At 39.4% G+C, this 22225-nt stretch overlaps 1 protein-coding gene across 14 annotated transcripts in view; it reads left to right on the top strand.

Moving 5' to 3' along the window:
* LMO7 (LIM domain 7) overlaps positions 1 to 22225 on the top strand; it is a 132033-nt gene that overhangs the window by 70515 nt on the left and 39293 nt on the right. For 8 of the 14 annotated variants that reach the window (XM_077173597.1, XM_077173595.1, XM_077173596.1 and 5 more), the window contains 8 exons: positions 16608 to 16638; positions 17033 to 17146; positions 17589 to 17787; positions 18922 to 19174; positions 19618 to 19917; positions 20265 to 20552; positions 20826 to 21026; positions 21496 to 22212. In XM_077173597.1, the coding sequence (XP_077029712.1) occupies positions 16608 to 16638; positions 17033 to 17146; positions 17589 to 17787; positions 18922 to 19174; positions 19618 to 19917; positions 20265 to 20552; positions 20826 to 21026; positions 21496 to 22212 (2103 nt within the window). Of the gene's footprint in view, positions 1 to 10162; positions 10252 to 16607; positions 16639 to 17032; positions 17147 to 17588; positions 17788 to 18921; positions 19175 to 19617; positions 19918 to 20264; positions 20553 to 20825; positions 21027 to 21495; positions 22213 to 22225 lie in introns of those variants that run through there. The other 6 variants (XM_054654511.2, XM_077173599.1, XM_077173604.1 and 3 more) reach the window with 5 other exon arrangements.

Genomic DNA, 22225 nt, shown 5'->3' with positions numbered 1-22225 from the left:
TGAAGGACTGAAACTTGGTTTTCTCAGAAAGTGTGTTTACACAATGGGGCACTGGAGTGAAAGGGCAGACAAGGGGGATGGGGAAGGTTGCGCCCTCAGTCAGCTTGCAGATGACACCAATCTGGGCAGGAACATTGATCTGTGGAGGGTAGGAATACTCTACAGAGGGGTATGGACAAGCTGGATGGATGGGCTGAGGCCAGTTGGATGAGGTTCAACAAGGTGAAGTGCCAGGTCCTGCTCTTGGGTCTCAACATTCAAATGCTTGGGGAAGAGTGGCTGGAAAGCTGCCCAGCGGAAAAGAACCTGGGGGTGCTGGTTGACAGCCAGCTGAACACGAGCCAGCAGTGTGCTCAGTTGGCCAAGAAGGCCAATGGCATCCTGGCCTGTATCAGCAGGAGTGTGGCCAGCAGGACCAGGCAGTGATTGTGTCCCTGCACTCAGCACTGGTGAGGCCACATCTCAAATCCTGTGTTCAGTTTTGGGCCCCTCACTACAGGACAGACATTGAGGTGCTGGAGTGTGCCCAGAGAAGGGCAATGAAGCTGGTAAAGGGTCTGGAGCACAGGTCTGATGAGGAGCAGCTGAGGGAGCTGGGGTTGTTTAGCCTGGAGAAAAGGAGGCTCAGGGGGGACTTTACTGTTCTCCACAACTGCCAGGTGGTGGTCAGCCTCTTCTCCAAAGTAATAAGTGACAGGCCAGAAAGAAACTACCTCAAATTGTGACATACACCCAGTTGTGTGGGTTAGAATTGGGGTTTAGTAAATTTTTCTTCAATTAAAACACTTGTGAGACATTGGAGCAGGCTGTCCAAGGCAGTGGTAGAGTCACCATCCTTGGAGGTACTTATGAGTCTTGTAGATGTGGCACTTGGGAACATGGTTTAGTGGTGAACTTACAAGTGCTGGGTTAATGGTCAGACTCAATGATCTTAAAGGTCTTTCGTAACCTAAACAATTCTATGATTCTGTTAGGGTTCAGGAGAGATGGAGAAGCAGTGAACACTCAAAATTTCTTCTTGTCACCTGTTGCCCAAGAATGTGTTTGTGTGGTTCCCATCATTTAAAAATGACTTATTACTGCCTGGGAGTCACACGGGGAGAGAGAGGAGAAACCTGCTTTCATCTCCCAGGGCAGGAATCTTTTTGATGGACGTGTACCAAAGGCACGTGTACATTACTTATAGAAGGAGCTTTTGTTTGCAGAATTTTTGTCAGGAAAGCAAATATGTTCAAGCTCCTAGAAACTGTTTGGTCAGGCTTAATTGCATGTAGGTTTTGGCATTCAACATTTAATGGAACATGTTACTGTTATTTGTGCATCTGCGGTCACAGGAGAGACTGTCCTCCTTAAGAGCTAAAGTAAGCAGCAGTAAGCACAGTGGAAGAAAACTACTAAACTTTGGAGTTTTTTTCCTACCTTCGTGTATGAGAGGGTACTCCAGCTAATTAGTTCAGGTTACTTCAACTCTTGGTAATATGACTTCTTAATGCAATTTTAAATTATGAAGACTCCCTTCAGTTTCAAAACAAGTGCATTGAGATTTTTTGTAATTTATTTTTTTACTTTACCTGTGAAAAACTTCATAATCTGCTTTTACTGTTAATGAAGAGGAGGTAGCATCTGCTTGGTTTTTAGTTCCTTCTAGTTTGTAGGTAGTCTGTGTGCCACCGCTGCTGTTATTTGGAATAGCCTTCTGTAACTCTTCAGCTAATTTGGGATACCCAGTAAAGATGCTTTCCCACTGTTTTCATTCTCTATTGCTCAGATGTCTCTGCCAGGCAACTCACAAAACAAATAGCAACACCAGGTCAGCTTCAAAGAGTGCATGCTTTGAAGTAGAGAGCAGATGACAGTTATGAAAGGTTAGTCTTTAATGGTATTACAAAAGGTAGCTGTACAGGTTTCCATGCATTTGCTTATTAAAGTGTGTAATGCCCCAATCCTTATGTACAAAAAAATAATTAGTGGGCAGTTTTTAGAAAACATTGTCTTGTACTTTCCCTAGTGGTAGAGGATGCAGCAGAGATTGGTTTATGGCCTGAATTTTAAAGCATGTGACTTTTTTTTTAAATGATGGTCAACACAGCAAGATACAAGAACAAAGAGAAGAGTGTAAGACCAACTGGGTATAGATGGTCAACTTAACACTCTTAGAAGAGACAAGGCAGAAAAAGTTGTCTCATTAAATACAGCAAGTTTCAATCCATTCTAATCTTAGTGCCTGCAATAAAAATAATAACTACCCGAGAGAGTAAATACTGTGATATTGTGTTCATTGGAAAATTATATGCTTAATTTTTCAAAGGGAATTGCTTTTTGTTTCAATGAAAGCTCTATTACTGCTGGTGTTGCTCACAGGCCAGTCTTACACTTGTGAAAGAACTTTGGCAAGACTTGGTTGTACCCATTAAACACAGGATCCTTTATGCAAGCTAAAATTAGCAAAAATAAAAATCTTAGTGAAGGAAGTGGAATTTAAAAACAATTTTTATTTTTTTAAGCTGCTCTGTAATCATGAATGTATTAGTGAACTTATTTTTGAGGGGAATTGGTATGACACTCAAAATGACTGCATATGAGATTTTACAAATTGAAAATCAGCACAGACTTAATTTAAATGTGCATTTATGTATTTTAAATGGCTTGTTTACTTCACATCCAATCTGTTGATTTCTGTGCTATCAGCATTCATCAATTTTAATTAAAAGGAGAGGAAGTTTGAGTGCATTTGAGATGAGAGTTCATTTTTGTCTCCTTGCAAAGAATGATATCTCTGTGTTTTTAATTTATTATTCTTTTCCTTGTGACTTTCCTTTTTGAAGGATTGCACAGTTTTTGTTGGGAGCTTTATTATGCAAAAAAAAAGTTCAAGTATACTCACCTGTGTACCTATCCTGTGTCAGGGTTTTTCCTCAGGGCTTTAAGTAATAACTATGTTACTTTTATAATATTTCAAGTAATTACATGTTTGACATTCTGTCTGGAGTTCATGCAACAGTTCTGGATTTCTTTCCCTAGCAGAAGCTTCCAAAGATTCTTTCCTACCTGAAAAAAAATTGGGGCGCATATTTTTACATGTATTCATTGTGCTGTTTTGTAAGGGAAGAGCTTAAAATGCAGTGTGGCAGAAGGCTTCATATCTATCTTCTTTCTGAGCAGTAAATATCTGACTGTTGGAGTGGTTCTGAATCAGTGTCTCTCAATAAATCAGCATCCAACAGATGGCTGATTTGTTATTTTGTGAACTGCTTTTGATAGTACTGATTTCCGTTACTAAAGATGATGCTTGCATAACTTACATGGCAGAATAAGCTGGTTTTTAGTATCTTAGGAAACTGGTGTACTGTCCTACTCTGCCATAAATGCATTTCCTTGATGATGAAGACTATTGTATATCTTTATACCTTCAGTTGCTAAAAAGAAAAAGTCTACAAAAGGGACTTCTATTAAGTTTATTTTTAAAATATATTATCATAGCAGATTAAGTGGACCACTAACTGCATCTACACCAAAATGGAGAGAAGATAGTACATCAAGAGCATTCCAGCTATTTTTCATGGTATTTTCCACCTGTCTGACTTCATGCAGTAAGAAAGTGGTGGCCTATTGCAAAGCACTTTCAGTGTTGTGTGGGTAATGTGGTCAACAGTTTGCTGTCTGGCAGCCAAACTTGATGATAATGCTCAAGCTTATCATCCATGTTTACTATCTATGGGTCAAAGCGTGAAGGTATGTTCACCCTGCTCTTTTCTCCTGTACTTTCTAGGGGTTACCTTCCTGACAAGGAATAGCTGGGTTTTGCTGCAATATACCAACCTATTCCTAAGCCATCCGCAGAGATTGATGTATTCTCTCTTCATTGGAAGATACCACTGGGTATTCCTCCTCCACACTGAGTTAATTTCTTCTTGTAGTTTGGTTAGCCTGCAGGTGAAAAGAAGGGAAGATCTTGGTAATTATTCTGAGTCTCACAGTTGTAAGGCGCATGTTGGTGATGAGACCGGTGAGATGACTTTTTGTGTGATTCTTCTGCAAATGTAATTTGTTTCAGGTAGAATTAAGTATAATCAAGAGGAGAAACATCCTATTAATTTTATTGAGCCTGCCTTTTAATTTTTTATCCTGTCTAGACTATCAGTCCTAATTGCAGGATGATGGTAAAGTCTTGGCTTTTCACTGAATTGTAAAACTATGAATATAGTGACAGCACTGTTGCTATTGGGATTTCTGAATAAAATAGGGCCAAACACTTGAGATCAAAAGGGATACTTTCATAGACAATTCCAAGGTAACAGGTCTGGATGTAGCAGTTGCTATTGCAGCATGTGTACGGTCCCATGGGAATCTGCAGTTTGTAGTAAACTGGCACTATTGACATACTTTTCAGTTTAACCATTGGTTTGATAATCTTTCCAATGATTAAATGCAGTAATGATTGTGCTTCACAGAGGTTTTTGAGACACCCTTAGTTTTCAAAAGCTGTGGATTCCTAGATGAGAGTCTCGAGGGTTTTGTTAATCTTCTCTTGGTGATAAATAGTGCCTGTTTTTCTTGTAGAAATTATGAGGACTGTGGGACAAAGAATTTATGAATAACCCTGTCAAGAGCCTGAGGGTTGCTTTTGTGTTATTTTGGCTCTGTGGTTTGATTGACTTCTGGGAAGGATAGCTTACAACCACCATGTGTGTTTTAAGGAACCCACTTCTCCAGTGCTTCATCTGGCTAGCCAGCTGGTGAAATTCTGCAGATGGCTAACTGCAATTTCCAAGACCTGATGCAAGTAGTATCTTCTTTCTTGTGAGAAGGAAGATTCCCAATTTAGCATTTACTCATGCACTCGTTAAAGATGTTGGGAATATTGCCGTGGCCTCACTTGGAGCAGAATCTGATCGTTTTGTTCCACTCCTTCCCTACCAGCAGACTTAGTTGTAATAGCTTGTTGGAGCATTTTGATGATGTCTTAATTGGTGTATTAAGCCTTTTTTTTTCCTCAGTCATCAGTTTTGTGATACAAATTACATACTTCATGAGTACTGGTGAAAGAGTGGCGTGAGATCATCTATAGTTCCCTGGCTAGGATTGCTTTCCCATATCATTAATTTTCTTCAAGTTCCTATTCTCAGACTCCTCTAACTTTACTACAGAAACTCTTAAGTGACTAATATCACATTTGGTTTCAGTTGGTTGGGATGGTCAGAATTAATGTAAACCCCAACTTCAGAGGTATATGGTCAGACTAGCTTAACTTCTCTCCTTCCCCCCACCCCTCTTTTTTTTTTTTTTTTTTTTTTTTTTTTTTTTTGCCTCCCACAGAAGTTTTCTAACATTCTGGCAAAGCAAGTATTTGGACTTTTACCCATTCTCTCACTTTACAGTAAAGAAGCATTCATTTTTCCAACATTAAAAACTTGGCCAGAAAACTGGCCCCAAAACGTTAATGTTTTGAGCAAATGTTTAAAATTACCCTCTGACTTGGCTGTTCCAGACAGCCTTGAAGCACTGTTTTCTTTTGGGGTGGAAAAATTGTTTTTCACCCAAAAAAAGCTAATTAAAAGAGTTAATATTTATCCAGTATTACTGATAGCAACAAATTGAATTTATATATTTCAAATATTATAGAAATAAATCTGAAGCCATAAGAAACCTGAATAAGAATAGCTGAATCCTTAAGGAGCTCCATTAATTTTGGATGTTTCAAGAGCTGAGGATAGGAGGTGAGAATTGCAGGAAATGTGGAAAATAGTGTATATATATGTCTTAGAGCTTGTCTGTTTTCTAAAAGAAAAGGGGCACGTTTTTCCTTAAGTGTACTACACTTGGTGACTTCTTCTTGATTTTTGTATCTTGTTTTTGGTTTAAATTTTGCTGCTACTTCACACCATGTCTTCTGGGAGAGCTGGTTCAAGGCAATACATCCTTTTTCAGTGGTTTTTTTTCTGTTAAGCTTGCATAAATATTTGACTTTGCATTAATTGAGGAGCTCTTTCCTGGCTCTAAGTATGTTATTACAAATGCAGGAAGATCAAGAAAACATGGGAAATAATCAAGTTCCATTGTATCTGCATATCTCATTCCTTTTGGACATATTTGATCACCTTAAGTTAATAGAGAATGGACTTTAATAGAGAGAAGTCAGGTTCAGCCTGTGTTTCATACTCTTGTGCTCTGTGTGATGAGTGATGATGTTGTGCTCTGTGTTGCTAGGGTAACACAAAGAAACATAGAGAAAATACAGCAAAATTCCAAAAAGGAAGCATTTTCTTTTTTTTTTCAGTGCTTCTTATTTGCTCGTGAAGTATTTTGCCAGAATATTACTGAGAAAACCCAGTAGTTTTTTAAAGCTTTTAGTCCAAGTGTACAGACTAAATGAAATGATTCAGTCATGCAGTAGTGATTTACTTTTACTCAAGGACAAATGCAGCGTCACTTCATCTTTTTTCCAAAATCTTTATTATGGACTAAGCTGCTCTTACCTTGTACCTCCATTTCTTCATTTTTGCTCTGCATCTCTATCAATAAATCTAAATTTTTTTATCACTCTTTCCTAAAAGCTTTGCTTTTAGCAGTCCCCCTTTGAACTGCAGAACAAAAAAGCATTTGTTTTTTAATAATGTAACAAAACTTTAGAATGAAAAGAGGTCTGACATATACACTGCCACTATTCTCTGTTCTCCTGTGCAACAGTTTGGCCAGCACTACACTGGAATTGCTGTAGAGGAAGAAATGAGCCATTGGAAATCTTTGAAATGACTCCCAGGTGCTGTAAATTCCATGTATCCCTAAAATGCAGGGGGTCTGCCTCTTCTCCAGAAGATATAACTATCCCTCATACATATACGTGGCATTTATGGATCTTGGCTTTCCTGAGGAGATGATGACTGGAGTGGACTGAATCCTGGATTACTTTTATAGGCCTAGAATAGGACATCTGTAGCTTCTGCTGGTAACTCTGAGTCACCTGTGTGCTGAATTGTTTTCTGAGTATGTGTCATGACAACAGCAGCCAAGCAGATGCCTATTTAGACTGGTGAAACTGGCTGTAAGCACAAGTGTGAACACAGCAATATCCAGTACAAGTTACTGTCAGTCATCTTTTTTTTTTTTTTTTTATCAGAGGATATGTTCATTGCCAAATATCTGATATAAATTATGCAGCCTAGACTTGAGTTCTGGGGTTTTTTTTGTTTTGTTTTAATACCCTGAGGAATTGAGTAAACCTTGCTTTTGAGTGTTATAAGCTGTGGTAAACTGTTTTTCTTATACACAAGGCACTTCTGCACCATTGCTTGTTTGCTTGACACAAGGATAACAAAGGATTACATTTACTGGCTCTTTCCCTGGGCATGAAGGGAGGAGATTGCTGGGGTGGATTTTTCCTCTTCCCTATGTATGGAGGCTATAAAAATATCTCTCTCCGAGCAAGCAATGTTGTATAACCTGCCAAATCCTAGCTCTTCCCAAGAGACCACCTCTAAATGCTTTATCCAAATTGAACAATTGTGTTAATCCTGGGGGTTGAGTGTAAGAGAGTGCACATAGGCAGTTGCTAGGAGTACTTGGTAGATGGAAAATTTTTTACCCTAACTTACCTTGCAGTGATTTGTTTATTCATACCTGGAGTTGGTACAGACAAGTCTCATCAAGGCTTGGTGGGAATTAATGCGGTCAGTGTTGAGGGCTATTCTAAAAATTTACTTCTGGTGTGTGTGTGGAAACTGGGGATGTTGAAATATTCCAGTTAGGTGTGAGAGTTGGGAATAAAAAGGACAGTGGCTTTAGAAATACTTAATAATGGCAAAGAGGCATCAGGCAGTAGAGAAAATGAATTTTGGTCATGTCATGAAAAATAATGCTGTGAGTTGGCATGGTTGCTGCAGCTTAGCTGAAGCAAATAATAGACTTTTTACATAATTTTTTTTTTATAATGCTCTTGAACTATTTTTGAGCAAGCTAGCAGCTGCATGTTTTTGTGGTTTTGAATATATTTCTAAAAACTTACAGGATTGCTTTTAATTGTCTATTTTGATACTTACTTTTCAGTGACTCCCCAGATATACCAACTATTTGTTTTGGAAAGATTGTTAGCCAAATTATATACTCCCCATCTTGACTTCTCTTGAAATTAATGTACAAACTTTATACAATATGGTCTAGATTTGTGTGGGGGAATGAAGGTCAAGGGTCTTTAAAACTAAATGCAAGAGAAGTTAATGTAGATAATGATCCTGATGATCAACAGGATGAGCTCAAGTATGTTGATTCTTGAAGTACAAGGAAGGAGAAAGGTAGAAAAAGGGGGGAACATTTAATATAATCCTTGTGCAAAGGTCAACTGAAATATGTACAGGCTTTTAAAAAAGAAAAAAAGGCAACAGGGAGATAAAAGGAGAGATTCAGCAAAATCATATGCTCCAAATTCTAAATACCAAAACTTGGGGGAAAATAAAAACCTTTAGTATATGTAAGTACTGACATTATAGCAATCTAGCAATTGATCTAAAATACTGTGTGCATTAAAGTGTTTTTTTTTCCTTGAGAAGGAATTAATTTCACCTGTGAAATTAAAAAATCTTCTTGAGTGTGAACAAAGTGATTTGAGATTTGATTTGAGGTTTGATTTCCTAACACTCAGTGTGAGCTGAGAGTCAACTGCACAACTTCTAATACTTTGTGCAGAGTCCATCTTTTCTCATAAAAGTCAGTGGATGTTCTTATGTTTCTTGTCCAAAGTATATGGCATGTGACCACTAGATTTCAGAAATAAAATACTTGCTGGGTTTTTGGCATTTTTTTGGTGAGTGCCAGTCTAGATCTGGAATTGGAAGTATCCAATAAAGATTGGCAAAGCATTCTAGTTTTTCCCTGGAAAAACCAAGCAAATAAAACAGTACACGAGGCACACAGTTTAATTGTAATTAGTTAGTGAAGCTGATGAGTTTTAAGAGCAGGTTAGGAATAGAGTAAGAAAAAGTCACAAAGAGGGACCAATCAACAAATCTACATCAATTATTATCAATTTTAGGACAATTTATTTTGGAAACTGTCTCAGATATCATCCAGTCCAACTTTAATTTTCTTTAATAGACCTTAACATTTGAGCAGGAAGGTGCGTGATCCTATCAGCTCCTTTTTGCCACGGCAACAACGTGCAGTGAGTGCTCCAAACCACTTGCCCTGCTCACCACTCAGACAAGAGCCAAGGAGTGCTCAGGTTATCATTGAGGCTCTTCTGCTTGTTCTTCTGCGGGATTTATTTTTATTTTTATTTGACAGGCATGCCTTCTTCCCTACAGGATGCTAGTTTTCTCTCTGGGAGAACCTCTAGATTAGACTGGAGTATGAGGAAGCTGGCAGAGATGGACCACCCAGGGAGGGGTCGGAAAAGAGCATGAGGAAATGGATAATGTTATCGTCTGGTGACTTGCCGGGGTTGATGCACTTTTCTAGAAGTGCCTGTTGTTGTTTTGATAAGAGATTTCAGAATGGTGTGGAGGCATAATGGGTGAGATCAGCAAGGAAGCACCATGCTCCAGAGGCAGTGTGAGAAGACAGGCTCTGAAGCCATGGATGGTGATGTGTTCCCACGGAGGGTGTTGGCTGGCTCTGTTCCCTCTCTGCCTTTTCCTTCTTGAGCATTTCTCCTCCACCCCTCAGCTTTAGTAGGTGGGGGCACAGGGTGGAGTCAGTCTGCTCATTAGTCAGGGCCCGTGGAGCTCCTTGCTGTCAGCCAGGGGTTCCGTAGGGGCACGGAGAAATGCTTTCTGCTGACATTTTATACCTGACTCTGTGCTGCTATGATGTGAGTGGCATTGGGTCTGGTGGATGTGTTGCTATGGAAAATGCATGTGCTTTTTATAGTCAAATAGAAAGGTGTGTTTCCAAACGCTGTTCTCTAACTCTGCAGCCATAGCCTGGCTGGTTTATTTCCAGCATTCTCAGCAGTGAACTGTGGCTCTTGGGGTTGAATATCAATTTGCTAAGAATCCAAGTGCTGGAGGAATGTCCTCATGTTTCTGTACCCATGCAGCAACCACATCTTCCACTGGAGCCTTTCTATTCTCAGCAGCACGTGGGAATTCAGTGAAATCCGATAACAGCAATATTAATAGCAGCTGAGTAGGTGGCCAAAGAGGTTGAAATTTAGCACGAGCCCGCTGCTAGTTGGACAGGCAGCGTTCATCTCCTGCGCAGCAACACCCGGCGGGGGTGCGGGAGTCCTTCAAATCCCCTGACATCTTCCTCAGAACCGTAAGTGCAGCTGCTCGGTGTAGGGCTGGAGTGCCTGGAGCTCAGCAAGGAGTGGGGAATGGGCTTTTCTGCAGCCAGCTGATCTGCTCCAGCTCCCAGGCCAGGGTATGGCTCTTCCAAGCCCTTCAGAGGGCATCTTGGAGGTGTGACTGCTGCCTTGATGGATGGAAGCTCAAAGGGAGAACAACAGTGCTTCTTTTTAAACAGCAATGTGTTCAGGCCTTGTGTTTGTGAGATCTGTAGTTCAGAGGAAAGGACAGAAAACCAGGTTGGCAGCTGTTTCTGAAGTATTCGTCACCAAGAGATGGGTTTGGCACTGGGCAGGGTGCATTTGTCACTGCCACATTCCTTTCTATCTGTGGGAGTGTCTCTGTTCCTTCTTTCTCCCCGTAAATGGGTTCAGATTTGTCTTATCACTTTGGACAGGACCACATGTATTCTTGGCAGCTAACCTTCATTTCGGGGAGGACGAATCTCCGTTCAAACTTGCTTCTTTGTTTGTTGGTTTTGTTCGTTTTTTTTTTTTAATTTTAAATCTTCAATCGATAACTATATTTAAATATGTTTCTATGTGAGAAACAGACCCTTCTCTGAATGAGATGCTTTAAAATTATCTTCCAGAATTTTACTCAGACTTCTGGTATCTTGGATATGGTCCTGAGCTCCACGTTGTTCTTCCTGGAAAAGTGAAAAGTGAAGTGTTAAAGTAGATTTGACATCATGAGTTGCTAGTTGCTGGAATTTAATACATATAAGGACTTGGGGAAAAAAAACATATCATGTGTCAGAAAAATAAAATCCAAACTATTGAGTTTGTTTAAAAAATTTTGAAATAAGTAAAAAAAAAAAATCTATCTTCTTAAAATGCACTGCTCTTTTGTATGGAGGCACTGGAGTGATGTCTGTAGATGTCAGTGGATGTATTTTATAATTGGTTAAACTCTAGTTCACAATTTCTTAAAAGTACTGTGGCCTGCTAGCTCCTCTAAGGTGTATGATTGTCTACAATTTTAAAAAGATTCTTTTAAATGCCCCAAAATGCATTAAAAGAATCCCAACAGCTTTCCTCACTCCTTAAAAATGGAAAGCACAGAGCACCTCTGTCTCAGGGTCATCACATGGGGGTTCTCACGGTACTGGTGTCTGGAGCAGAGTCCTCCTCCACCAAGCCCCCAGCCTGTTTCTCTGCCATGGTGCCGGTGCAATTGTTTGTATGAGCATGATATAAAACAGATTGGCAAGCTAATTTGGGGGCTGAAAATGTATATTACGAAAAACCCAGTTTTTTTAGGAGAAACAGGTGTAGCCCTCTGGCAGCATGGAACACCAGTGTGATTCAGGGTTGTGTTGGCATAACCACAGGGGCAGCAAACAGGAGTGGCTGGAAGAGAGAGGGGGACCAGGAAATCCTTAAGCTAGAGCTGCTGCCAAAGCCTTTGTATTGTCAGACTAGGGCCTTGGTGACTAATTCTGCTGTTTAACCTTGAGTAAACAGTAGAGCTGAGAATAAATTCCTTGAGCTGTGGCTCAGCCTTGTGCTGATCTGCCATGTCACTTTGCTTTATTCTTGTAGAGTGGTCTTTGTTGAAGAAACATCTGTCAGTCGGGGCTGGCTCGAAGTGTTGTTTGTCAATATGTGTTGTGTTCAAATGTAACAGAGGTGTTTCGTCTCTAAGCATATCACACACACCAACAAGTGAGTGCTATTCCTGTCCCATTTGTCTTTCTTTTGTTTGCTCAAGGATTGACGTAGATGAGATGATTTATACAGAAGGCATAATTTCTCCACAGGTGGTTATTCCACATCTTTTTTCATCAGTGTTCAAGTCAGATTTATGCGGTTGTGCTTCACAATTACTGTTATAATATCCCCCACGTGGTGTTGTCTCGTGGCCTTTAGACTTTAGAGATCTTTTCCAGGGTGGCTAATCTTGAAGTTGTGTGTAAACTTTTATTAATACCACTGCCAACATTTAAGGTTCACGCTTTGTGAATCAGGATTCTACTTTTACAATTTTGAGACCTCATTGTTAGCTGGAATTTGGTATTGAGGTTAAGATAGGTAGATTGGTGTTGGGTTTTTTTTTTTTGAGCTTCAGAATGAATGCTGAAGTGCTGAGACTGTGACAAGAGCAGACAAAGCATTTACAATAAATTTTTCCAGTAAGATCTTAACTGCTATACTTAGCAGCTTTCTTTGCTTAGTTCAGACATCTTTAGCAAAGTTGTATTGTTAACAAAAGGAGATAAAAAAAACCTGTGGGAAGACAGAGAAGTTAATGTTTAAAAATACACAAAGTGATTTAGTAAATAGTGTTGCATTGTCATGTGAGGAGGAACTGAATTCTTTCAGCAGATTAGTTTTAAGATGCAGCCTTGGCTGTGCCCTCCTGGGCAAAGCTGCAGCCCACATAAAGCTTTCAGTACAAAGGTATTCACCTATTCAAAGCAGAAATTGGATTACACCAATATTCATAAAGAATATGATTAGCATCCACTGGGCTCTATGACATCTTTGGATGAAAACAGGAAAAAACAGGCTTCTTTCACAGTAACCAAATGTAGTATTGGCATTTATTTGCATTGACAAAGATACTTTAGCAAGTGAGCTACCCCATCAGTTCCTAAGTTAGCTGTTGTATGAGAAATGTCTCTGCAATCAGTTGTGTGTACACTTCAGTGCTATAGGCTTATGTTTTAAATAAGGCTATAAGTGTCCCAGAGCGTTTAAAAAGCTTAAAAACTACATTGCTGAAGTTCTTGTACTCCATCTTCTAAATAGTTTATTCAAATATAGTGTGAGAAACTGGGTGTTGAAGCCCTGTGTATTTAGAGCCAGATTTGCAAAGGGGAGTTGGAGGTGGGAGCAGGAGCTTGCTGTTAGGTAACAGTTTGTCAGAAGAGTTGTAGGGTCATGCCTACTCTTACAGCAGCAAAGAATTTGCTATGCTTGAGGCTGGTGACTCCATCTTGTCCCCTCCTATGAACCATAATTGTTCAGAGTTATACACAAGACCCTAGATGAAATATTTGCATAGATTGCACAGTAGTTATGTTATTTTTATAACACCTCATGAAGAATTTCCGTGTACTAGAATTATTCCATTTTGTGTTTTCATTTACTGCAATTGAGTTAAAAGCCTTGTTTTTTCTGTTTTGATACTCACAGGGAAAATTAATTCATCCTAAAAGCTCTTCAGTTTGTATCACACTTCTAACCAATAAGTATTTACACAGTATATATTTTAAATTGAGTATCCTGGAAGGGAAATAGGCAATTGCATGTGCAATTAAACACAGATGAGCATGTGCAATTAAACACAGATTGTACATATAAAAGGCTTTAAAGGCTCTTATTTCACACAGAGAATGTTAGAAAGCAGATCCAAACTACGTCTTTTGCAAGTTGCATGTCTCAGAGAAGATGTAGCTGTGAAATTTGTAGGTCAGAAATTAATTTTAAGACTTTCCAGTAAGGTAACAGCCTTGCTTCTTTAATCAGGATTTTTTTGACAAAAAAAAATTATATACCTATCATTTAACACAGATTATAGGACAGTACCATTCATCATTCAGAATCATCCTTTTCCTTGGTTAAGCACCATCAAACAATTAATACATGCATGTAAAAGTGAAGAACAGTGTTCTAGATCAGCAGGGTTTTTCTTGGATTTTTTCCTCTCCTCTTCTGCTCAGGCTGTGTCTACTGTGACAAGTTGTTGAAAAGGTTTTGAAACCAATAGATGCAGTTCAGAGAAGGAAAATAGTAATGCAAATGAAGAAACTTCATGAATGAAGAGTAAACACCTTGTTTGCTTGCTTCTGTTGTTAGCAGAGTAAACAGGAATGAAGCAGGGTCTCTCATTCGAGTCTGTGAAATACCTCCCTGCCTACATTTTTGGTCTCAGGCTGTCTTGTTTACCTGAATGACCTAAGTTTTGTTTTGGTTGTAGTCCAAATACACAGGCCTAGTGTATTTATAGTTATTTCAGTAAGAAAATTTTATTGAAATATAAAGACAAATATTGCTCCTGTTGCAAAATGGTTGACTGAAATTATCCAAGAGAACTCAAGGAAAGCAGAAGTGGATATCATTGTGTTCAGTCTTGTAGGTTTGGTCTACTTGAAGGCTGGCAGCCTTTTGGGTACATGCTCCTGCCAGCTAAGGGCAGAGTTTTCCACTCCTCACTGGGCTGCTCAAGTTGGGAGCAAACTTTGGGGCATCCTTAGCAAGGGTCTCTGCTTTTGTAATTGCAAACAAAAGCAGAAATTCTGCTAACAAAAGGCATTGAGGGTAAAGAATGCTAACCTTTAAAATGCTCTCCACTGGGTACGAGAAGTATAATGTTGATGTAAGAAAAGTTTTCCATTCTCTGCTTGGGAAATCAACCTGTCTCTAGTAGCACTCAAAAAATTTAGCTTACTGGAAAAAAAAAGCGAATTTTTTTTTTTCTTCAAAAATAGTCTTGAGTGAATAGCAATACGAATAGCAATGGATTTTGGAAGAGATTAAAGAACAAACAAAAAAGTGTAAATATTTCACATTAAAGGAGGAGGGTTCTTCCTTATCTGTGTCAAAGAGGTCACTGGCTACAAAGCCAGAAGCATCTCTGGCATGAGATACTAAGGAAGCTTCAGGCAAGGACTGTGGAGGTCAGACCCAGCTCAGGACTTTGTGTTCCTGATAGCCTGATTTCTTTATGATCTGGGGATGGGCAAGGCAGTTAGAGGCACTGAGTGGGAGCGGGTGCTCTCAAAATAGGAAGGAGGAGGAGGAGGGAAGGGACGGTCTGTGTCCCTGATGGTTGTCACGTCTCATTGACTATTCCATTTCCGTGAAGAGTGACCAAGCCCTGTGCTCATTACACTAACTCCTAACCATTTCCTTTATGGTTTATTCTCCTTTTTTTCCTGTAACCTTTGGCTAGTGTGTTTCTAGACAGACAGAAATGGGATAAGTACCTTGACATATTATTGGTCTGGCATGTTAGGGAGTTCTGAATAGGTTTTTCTGCTAATGTATGTGAAGGCTCTGCTTTTCTGTTTGAACCCCTTTGCTGTGCTGTGTGTGAAGTTTGTAGCTGAACCAGCTCCAAACCAACATCTGGGGTAGGTGAAGAGTTGTTTGGGTGTATTTAAGCCATTTGCTCTTCCATAACTGCTGTAACTGCATGCAGCAATGCTGTTCAACCACTGTCTGCAGTCTAGCCCTGAGTATTTGCACCTGGGGACTAGGAGGCTTTTGGAGGCTCCCATTCGAGAAGTTTCTTCTTCTTGCTCTAATAATGAGTGGGAGGAGAACAGGAGTGTCCTTTGGTACACTTCCAAGGTGTGCTAAACTGGGAATATATATATATAAATGTTCCCTAATCTTAGTGATTGCATATGTATCTAATATTTTTTGAAAAACGTGTATTTCTATAAAATAACCCAAACCCATCTTTTCATCCCTACATCATCTCTCTCCAGATGTCCCAGTTTCAGTTTCTCATTTTTTGGTCTGAAAAGTTTACTCTTGGCTAAAGTGTTTTCTATTGTCTAAGGCAAATACTTTAGAAAACAATACAACTGGGGGAAAAGTTACTATTGAATCTCCTTTCATATGGAATTGACAATCCGAGGTTATTCAGGCTGGAAAAGAGAAGGCTCAAGGGAGACCTTGTAGCAGCCTTCCAGCAGCTAAAGTGAGCCTACAGGAAACCTTGGGAGGGACTTTTTACAGGGATATGTAGTGATAGGACCAATGACTGAACTGGGCTAATGGGAAGAAATTCTCTACTCTGAGAATGGGGAGGCACTGGCATGGATTGTCCGGACCAAGTAGTGGATGTCCCATCCCTCTAAGGGTTCCAGAGCCAGGCTGGATGGGGCTTTCAGCAGTGTGGTCTAGTGGAAGGTGTCCCTGCCCATGTCAGAGGGATTGGAAGTGGGTGATCTTTAAGGGCCCTTCCAACCCAAAGTGTTCTATGATTCTGTGATCTCCCTGGCTAATAGAGGCTATATTTCCCGAAGTCAACAGCTTGTTTTCTACTTCTGTTTTGTTGGTAACTAAAGGAGAGCTAATTAAAAATGCCTAGAACCTTTCTGTGTACCTCTCAAAACAGAAACTGTAATAGATTGGCTAGTTTCTAATTTTACATGTAACAATTGAAATAGTACATAGTTATGAGTGTATTTAAAGTGGAATGCTTCTTATTTCTTTTGGAGCAGTCATAGTTGCATATTTTATATTGACTGATAATTGGTTTTGAAACTTTTTACGCCTTGAATAATAATTGAATTGTAAGCCAGCAATTTTAAAACATTTTCTCATTTTTCTCATTCTTCTCTTTTTCTCATTCCCTGCCCTGCTTCAGACCAGAGGAGACCAACAGAAGAGTGAAAAATGTAAGAGACTTTCACATTAATTGTGATTAATTATTTTTAAATGCTTCTGTTTAAATTGTGATTAATTATTTTTAAATGCTTTCTTTTCAATTGTGGATTTATCTGATGCAAATTAGTGCCACTTTACAATGATTTCTATGTGCAGCTTACTTTCCCAAATCATTGTCATAATCGAAAACAGTACTTATATCTGCTTGCTTGAGATATATGAGATGCATCATGACACTCTTTAATTGTTTTTGGTGGCAATCATAGCTAATACTGTATGCAAGATTTTGCAGTGCATTGTAGAAACATCTCTTAGAGCATGCTGAGATTCTTTTACAGTGGCACATGGCATGAGAGGAAAGTAATAAAGTTTGTATTAAGGGATTTTTTTTCTGTTTGTTTTTAGGTTTTGATTACATTATACTGGCTTGGGAGGAAAGCTCAAAGTGACCCTGATTATAATGGTCCATACCTCAATCTTAAAGCATTTGAGAAGTTATTAGGGCAAGCATTGAGTAAGGTAAGGAATCCAAAAAAGGAAACTAAATGAATAGGCTGAAGTTTATAGTTTGTTATACAGCAGCAATTCTAAACAGTCTCTCAAGGATTTCATTTTCTTAGTTTGGAGAACACAGTAATTTGTTTTCCTTGCCATCAAGTTCCATAGGAAAGGAATGATTTTTAGCTTAGTTCTTCTGCAACCCATATGAATTTCAGAATACATCTGCTCTAATTGATGTGGTAGATTGGGAAGAACCCTATCTCAATCCTTTGGCTAAGATGAAAGAAATTTAAGACCTTTTGTCAAGTCTCCTCTTCAAGCTGTTTTATGTGCTATTGTGTATGTGCTTTAGGGTTTTGCATTAGTCTTTGCTGAAATTTGTTTGTGAATTCAAAATGTTCATGAGTAGCATTTGCACCCTAAATTATTGGAAAAGACCTTTTAAAAGTGACTCTTGTAGGCACTTGAAGAGTCCAGCCAGCCAAGCAGAAGTGGCAGAGATAGTGGGTACGGCGATATTTGGTACGTTGACCGGGGAGAGCCTTTCCCATCTTCAGTTACTCATAAAAGAGACGATTCCTTTGATAGCTTGGACTCTCTTGGTTCAAGATCCTGCACGAGCTTTTCATCAGATATAACCTTGAAAGGTGGCAGTGAAGGTATGTTTTCCTCTCCAAAATCTTTTGTTGCCATGTATCTTATGAGTGTGGGAAAAGACAATGTATGGACCTGGTACTTGGATGTCCAGTACTTAAAGTCAGTTCTAGTTTTGTAACTGCTGCAGTTGCATTTTGCTGAAGCAAATATTCACCTCTAACAATTGGTAGGAAAAAAGCATTGCTCGCACAGCTCTTCCTAGGAAGGGTTGCTGAAACTCTTGCTCTCACTGACACATTAGGGGATGTGTGTGTATGTCCAGGGTATTTTCCCAGAGTTCTGTAAGGGAAATTGCTAGAAATTAGATCTGGATGGGATTGCCTAAAATTCACCAGTTGCACAAGTCGCTTGCCTTGTTCTTAGGGTGACTGTGTCAAACTGCTATGTCTTCACTTCATTTGTGAATATTCAATAAGGTTTTTCCCACTTAGGTTAAATACTGAATAGTATTTGCTACTTTTAGTAGTTTTTCATGAAAATAAAGGTAACAAGAAGATAGTGACACTGGATCCCTAAAGCAGCACTCTAGCCTGTGTTTCTCTGCTGGTTTTAAAGTTCAATGCCAACTTGTAGTCTAAAGTCACACAAATTGTGAGGTGTTGGGTTTTGTTTCATGTGAGTAACAAAATCATTGAGCAGAGGCTCCATGGAGCATTGGTGATCTGTGCAAGGCAACATTTAGCTACATTACATACGTGATGTACCCTGGGCTTCTACTGGATTTTAATCTGGTGAAATGAGCACAATGCTATATTATTTGCTGTTTATTTGTCTTTGTTAGTAAATTTATCTTGCAGATACTATTTAATTAAAAAATTTCTGTGCTGTTTTTTGTCTTTAGTCTGGAGGCCAGCACTTTGTTTCCTGCAGGGAGCAGTGATAATGAAAGAATGGAACAAATGCAGGAGGATCATGCAAACCAAATTGAGTTTAATGGATCTTATCACAGCTTTGCCACAGACTTCTAAAAATACTTCTCCTACTGTCCTGTCAGTAGCTCAGCAAATTTGCAGCTGAAACATCTAAAATACAGACATAAATTGATTTTAGAAGACTTTGATCCAAGTTTTAGCTACAAGCACATGTCTAGAGAATGTTGTTTGTATCTTTCCTTTTTATTTCCACTTTCTTCTAAGGTTGTGACAGTGACACAGACTTGGAACTGCCTTCCAAAATGCATGACTCCCATAAAGATGACAGGTCTTACCGCAGGATTTCGGTGATTGAACCAAAACCTACCACTGACTTCAATCGTTTCTTACCCAACAAAAACAAGCAGACAGCATATGTGCCAGCACCTTTAAGGAAGAAGAGGACAGAGAAGAATGAGGACAACAGGAGGAGCTGGGCAAGTCCTGTTTTCACTGAGTCAGATGGAGCATTTTCAAGGTACTGGTGTGTGGTCTTAGTAAAGTGGGCTTTGATGTAGAATTTTTAAAATAAGTTACTTCTTTATTAGTTAAAGAAAAGCTGCTCTTGCTGCAATAAAAAGTCAAGTATTTGATTTTTTTATGTTTTATCAAGGGGAACATTTTGGTATGGTTGTGTGGTTTGGTTTTTGGTTTTGGTTTTTTACATTGTTTCTTGATGTTTGAATATTTTGAAGCTGGCCAGACTCCAGATGTATTTAAATGGTCTTAAATGGTCTTAAAGTTCGTGAGAGATAGACCTGTAGTTTTGACTGCTTGTTAAAGCTTCCAAAATATAGTGATGAATTTCAGCTGTCCGGCTTCTTGATGCATACAGATGAGATTAGTGGGCAGTTCTTGAGTTTCACCATTGCCTTCGTGCCTTCACTGTCTCCATTCTATTCCTGTCTCGGTCAACCTCAGTGGACGTGAAACGAATCCTGTAGCTTCCTGCCAAAATAGCAGAGCAGAGTGTGGGCTCACAAATCCAGCTTCCCTCCAGATCATCTATGAGTATGACAGTGGCTCTGATTCAGAAGATGAAAGAAGGCTGCCCGACGTTGTTTTGGATGACTTAGCAAATCGTAGATTTCTAGTCAAAAAGAGCCCTGTAAGCTCTGCTGCACCTGGACATCATTTCATGTTGCACAATGACTCTCCTAAATCTTGCTCGCGAGAAAGTTGTCCAGCTGGTCCACTAGCTGCAATGCTTGAACCACTGAGGTCAGAGATACTAATCCAAGATCCAGTAACTATTGCATTACCTAAATTGCAGCCCTTAAATAACTCCATAAAGTTAGTCTTCTAATCGGCATTTTAACACAGCTGATCATTTGATATGCTTTTTCTGTCAAATTTTGTGGAGACAGGATGCTGATATAACCATTTAACTTCTTTAAAAAATTTTTTTATTTAATCTATTTTATTGTTTCTGGTGCTGCAGTGATGAAATTGAGAACTAATATGCTTCATTCACAAGGCTGAGCTCCTGAGCCAAAAAGCATGTCTTTTTGCATTGCTTACGTAAAGTTGCTCCTAAAATATCTTAACTGATTGGATATTTTGAACAGTAACCAGAGGAGGCAGAGGCAATTGGATACTAAAGGCGAAAACAAACCAAGAGTTAACAATCCTTCACAATTATCTGGGTATTGTGATGAGGACGAGGAAGAAGTAGGCATCCCAAACATTGAAAAAGATGATCTCTATTTTCGCAAGCTAAGTTCTTCAGTGCCAAATACAGTTGTTGCTTTTGACAAATTTCTTCCTAAGTTTTGGACTCCAGAGGAGGAATTGCTATGGAAAAAAGTCAAGAAATCTTCTTTCAAACCCTGGTATAAAGAGATTCAAGGGTTCAGGTGCGTTTTCATGCATGCCTGTTTCTCTCCTGTGTGCAAAGCTTAAATAAAGTATAGTTCTATGACTCAGAATTTTTAAATTTTCACTGCCAGTGTAGCAACAGGATATGTTTTATTTTTTCTTTTTTCCTTTTTTTAAAAATTATTTAAGTATTATTTTTGTTATACTGTTGCACCTGTTGCACTGTTGCCACTGTGCATTTTACTCAGTGAGTACACTTCATGTTTTTTTTTTTTCTTTCTCCTCTGCTCATTCTTTCTGCTGCTGCACAGTAGAAAGAGATCAGATTCTGAGGATGAGGACTTTGCTTACAAACAAAGCTATACTATTGTTGCTAATCAACCAAGACCAAGTTTTGACTGGAACAGTAGCTGCAGAAGGGATCAGAATTATAAGCCAACTGCTGAATATCTGGGAAGCTCATTGTCACAGATTGCAGAAGGAAAAATCTTGGAGTCTTCTGATCAGCCCAGGTTGATACTGCTGCATGAGCTGTTCTCTTGGTGCATCAAAAAGAGATGGCTGGATATGCAACAGCTAAATGAAATTAAACAGTGTCCCGTGATGCCGTGCTTTTTTGGTTATTACTATTTTGCTGGTTTGTTGGGTTTGGGTTTTTTTTTTCTCTTTTAATGTAGCCATAAGTTGCTGGCCGTCTGAAACATGTAAATGTGAAAGTGTAACATGCTGCATAGGGTTACTGGCTTTGTGTGTGAGCATGTAAGTGTGATGTTTCTGAGCAGGTTAGGATGCCGGGATACCTTTGCGTTGGTTGGTGTGTGCTGTGCTACAGTCAGTGGTGGTGAATGCCAAGTGGTGTCGTCATTCTGCTTGGGATACTGCAAGTCTAAACCAAATGTATATTGCAATACGTTGTGATCTGCTTGTCTCTTGCTAGTTAATGATATTTTTACTTCCCTCCTTTTGTTTTATATGCTTCAGTCAGTTTTCGTTACTTCAGGCCCTGCAAAAATACACTGACTACGTGTCTTCTGAAATGGAGACCAGAATTGATCCCACTTCTGGCCCTAGGCTCGTAAAATGTAGAAAGAATGTTTCCTTTATACCAGGAGGCAAGCAAGGAGATGAGGAGAATGGATATCTATATCCAGATTTGGAAAATGATGATTTGTTTGTTCGGAAAACTGGGGCTTTCCATGTGAATCAAGTTGTTCTTCAAGACCCCCGGTATTTAAAGAAATTCTCTGAGCAGGAGCCTCCTCTAGAGGGTGAGATAATTCTGCAACCCAGAGAGGGCCAAACTGTGATTCCAGATTTGGAAAAGGATGACATGATTTTTCGTAAAGTCCTCTCTCAAAAAAAAGAGGTGCCTTTATCAGGTGCTCCCGACAAGTATCACCCAGCACTGTTTCCTGATCCGTGGAGTCTTCCAGAAGAGATCCGGTCCAAATTTCTATGTTTACTTGAAAAAAATGCGATACCAGAGGAAAGGAAGAGCAATGGCAGAGTCCTGTCACCATCTTTACACCATAAGAAGGACGATATGCTGACCCGCAAGATTGAATCTTGGAAAGTGGGAAGCAACGTCCAGCCAGTAAATTTTATCCCAGGTCCATGCAGTGAAGAAGACTGGAAGAAGTGGGAAGCAATCAGGGAGGCCAGCAAAGTTAGACACAAGAAACGGCAGATGGTGGAGAGGTCAGGTTGTGTC

This window comes from Agelaius phoeniceus, chromosome 2, assembly GCF_051311805.1.
Source record: "Agelaius phoeniceus isolate bAgePho1 chromosome 2, bAgePho1.hap1, whole genome shotgun sequence".
In the NCBI taxonomy this organism is placed as follows: Eukaryota; Metazoa; Chordata; class Aves; order Passeriformes; family Icteridae; genus Agelaius; species Agelaius phoeniceus.
The sequence above is the reverse complement of the archived record's forward strand: the minus strand, read 5'-3'. Positions and strand labels throughout refer to the sequence as shown.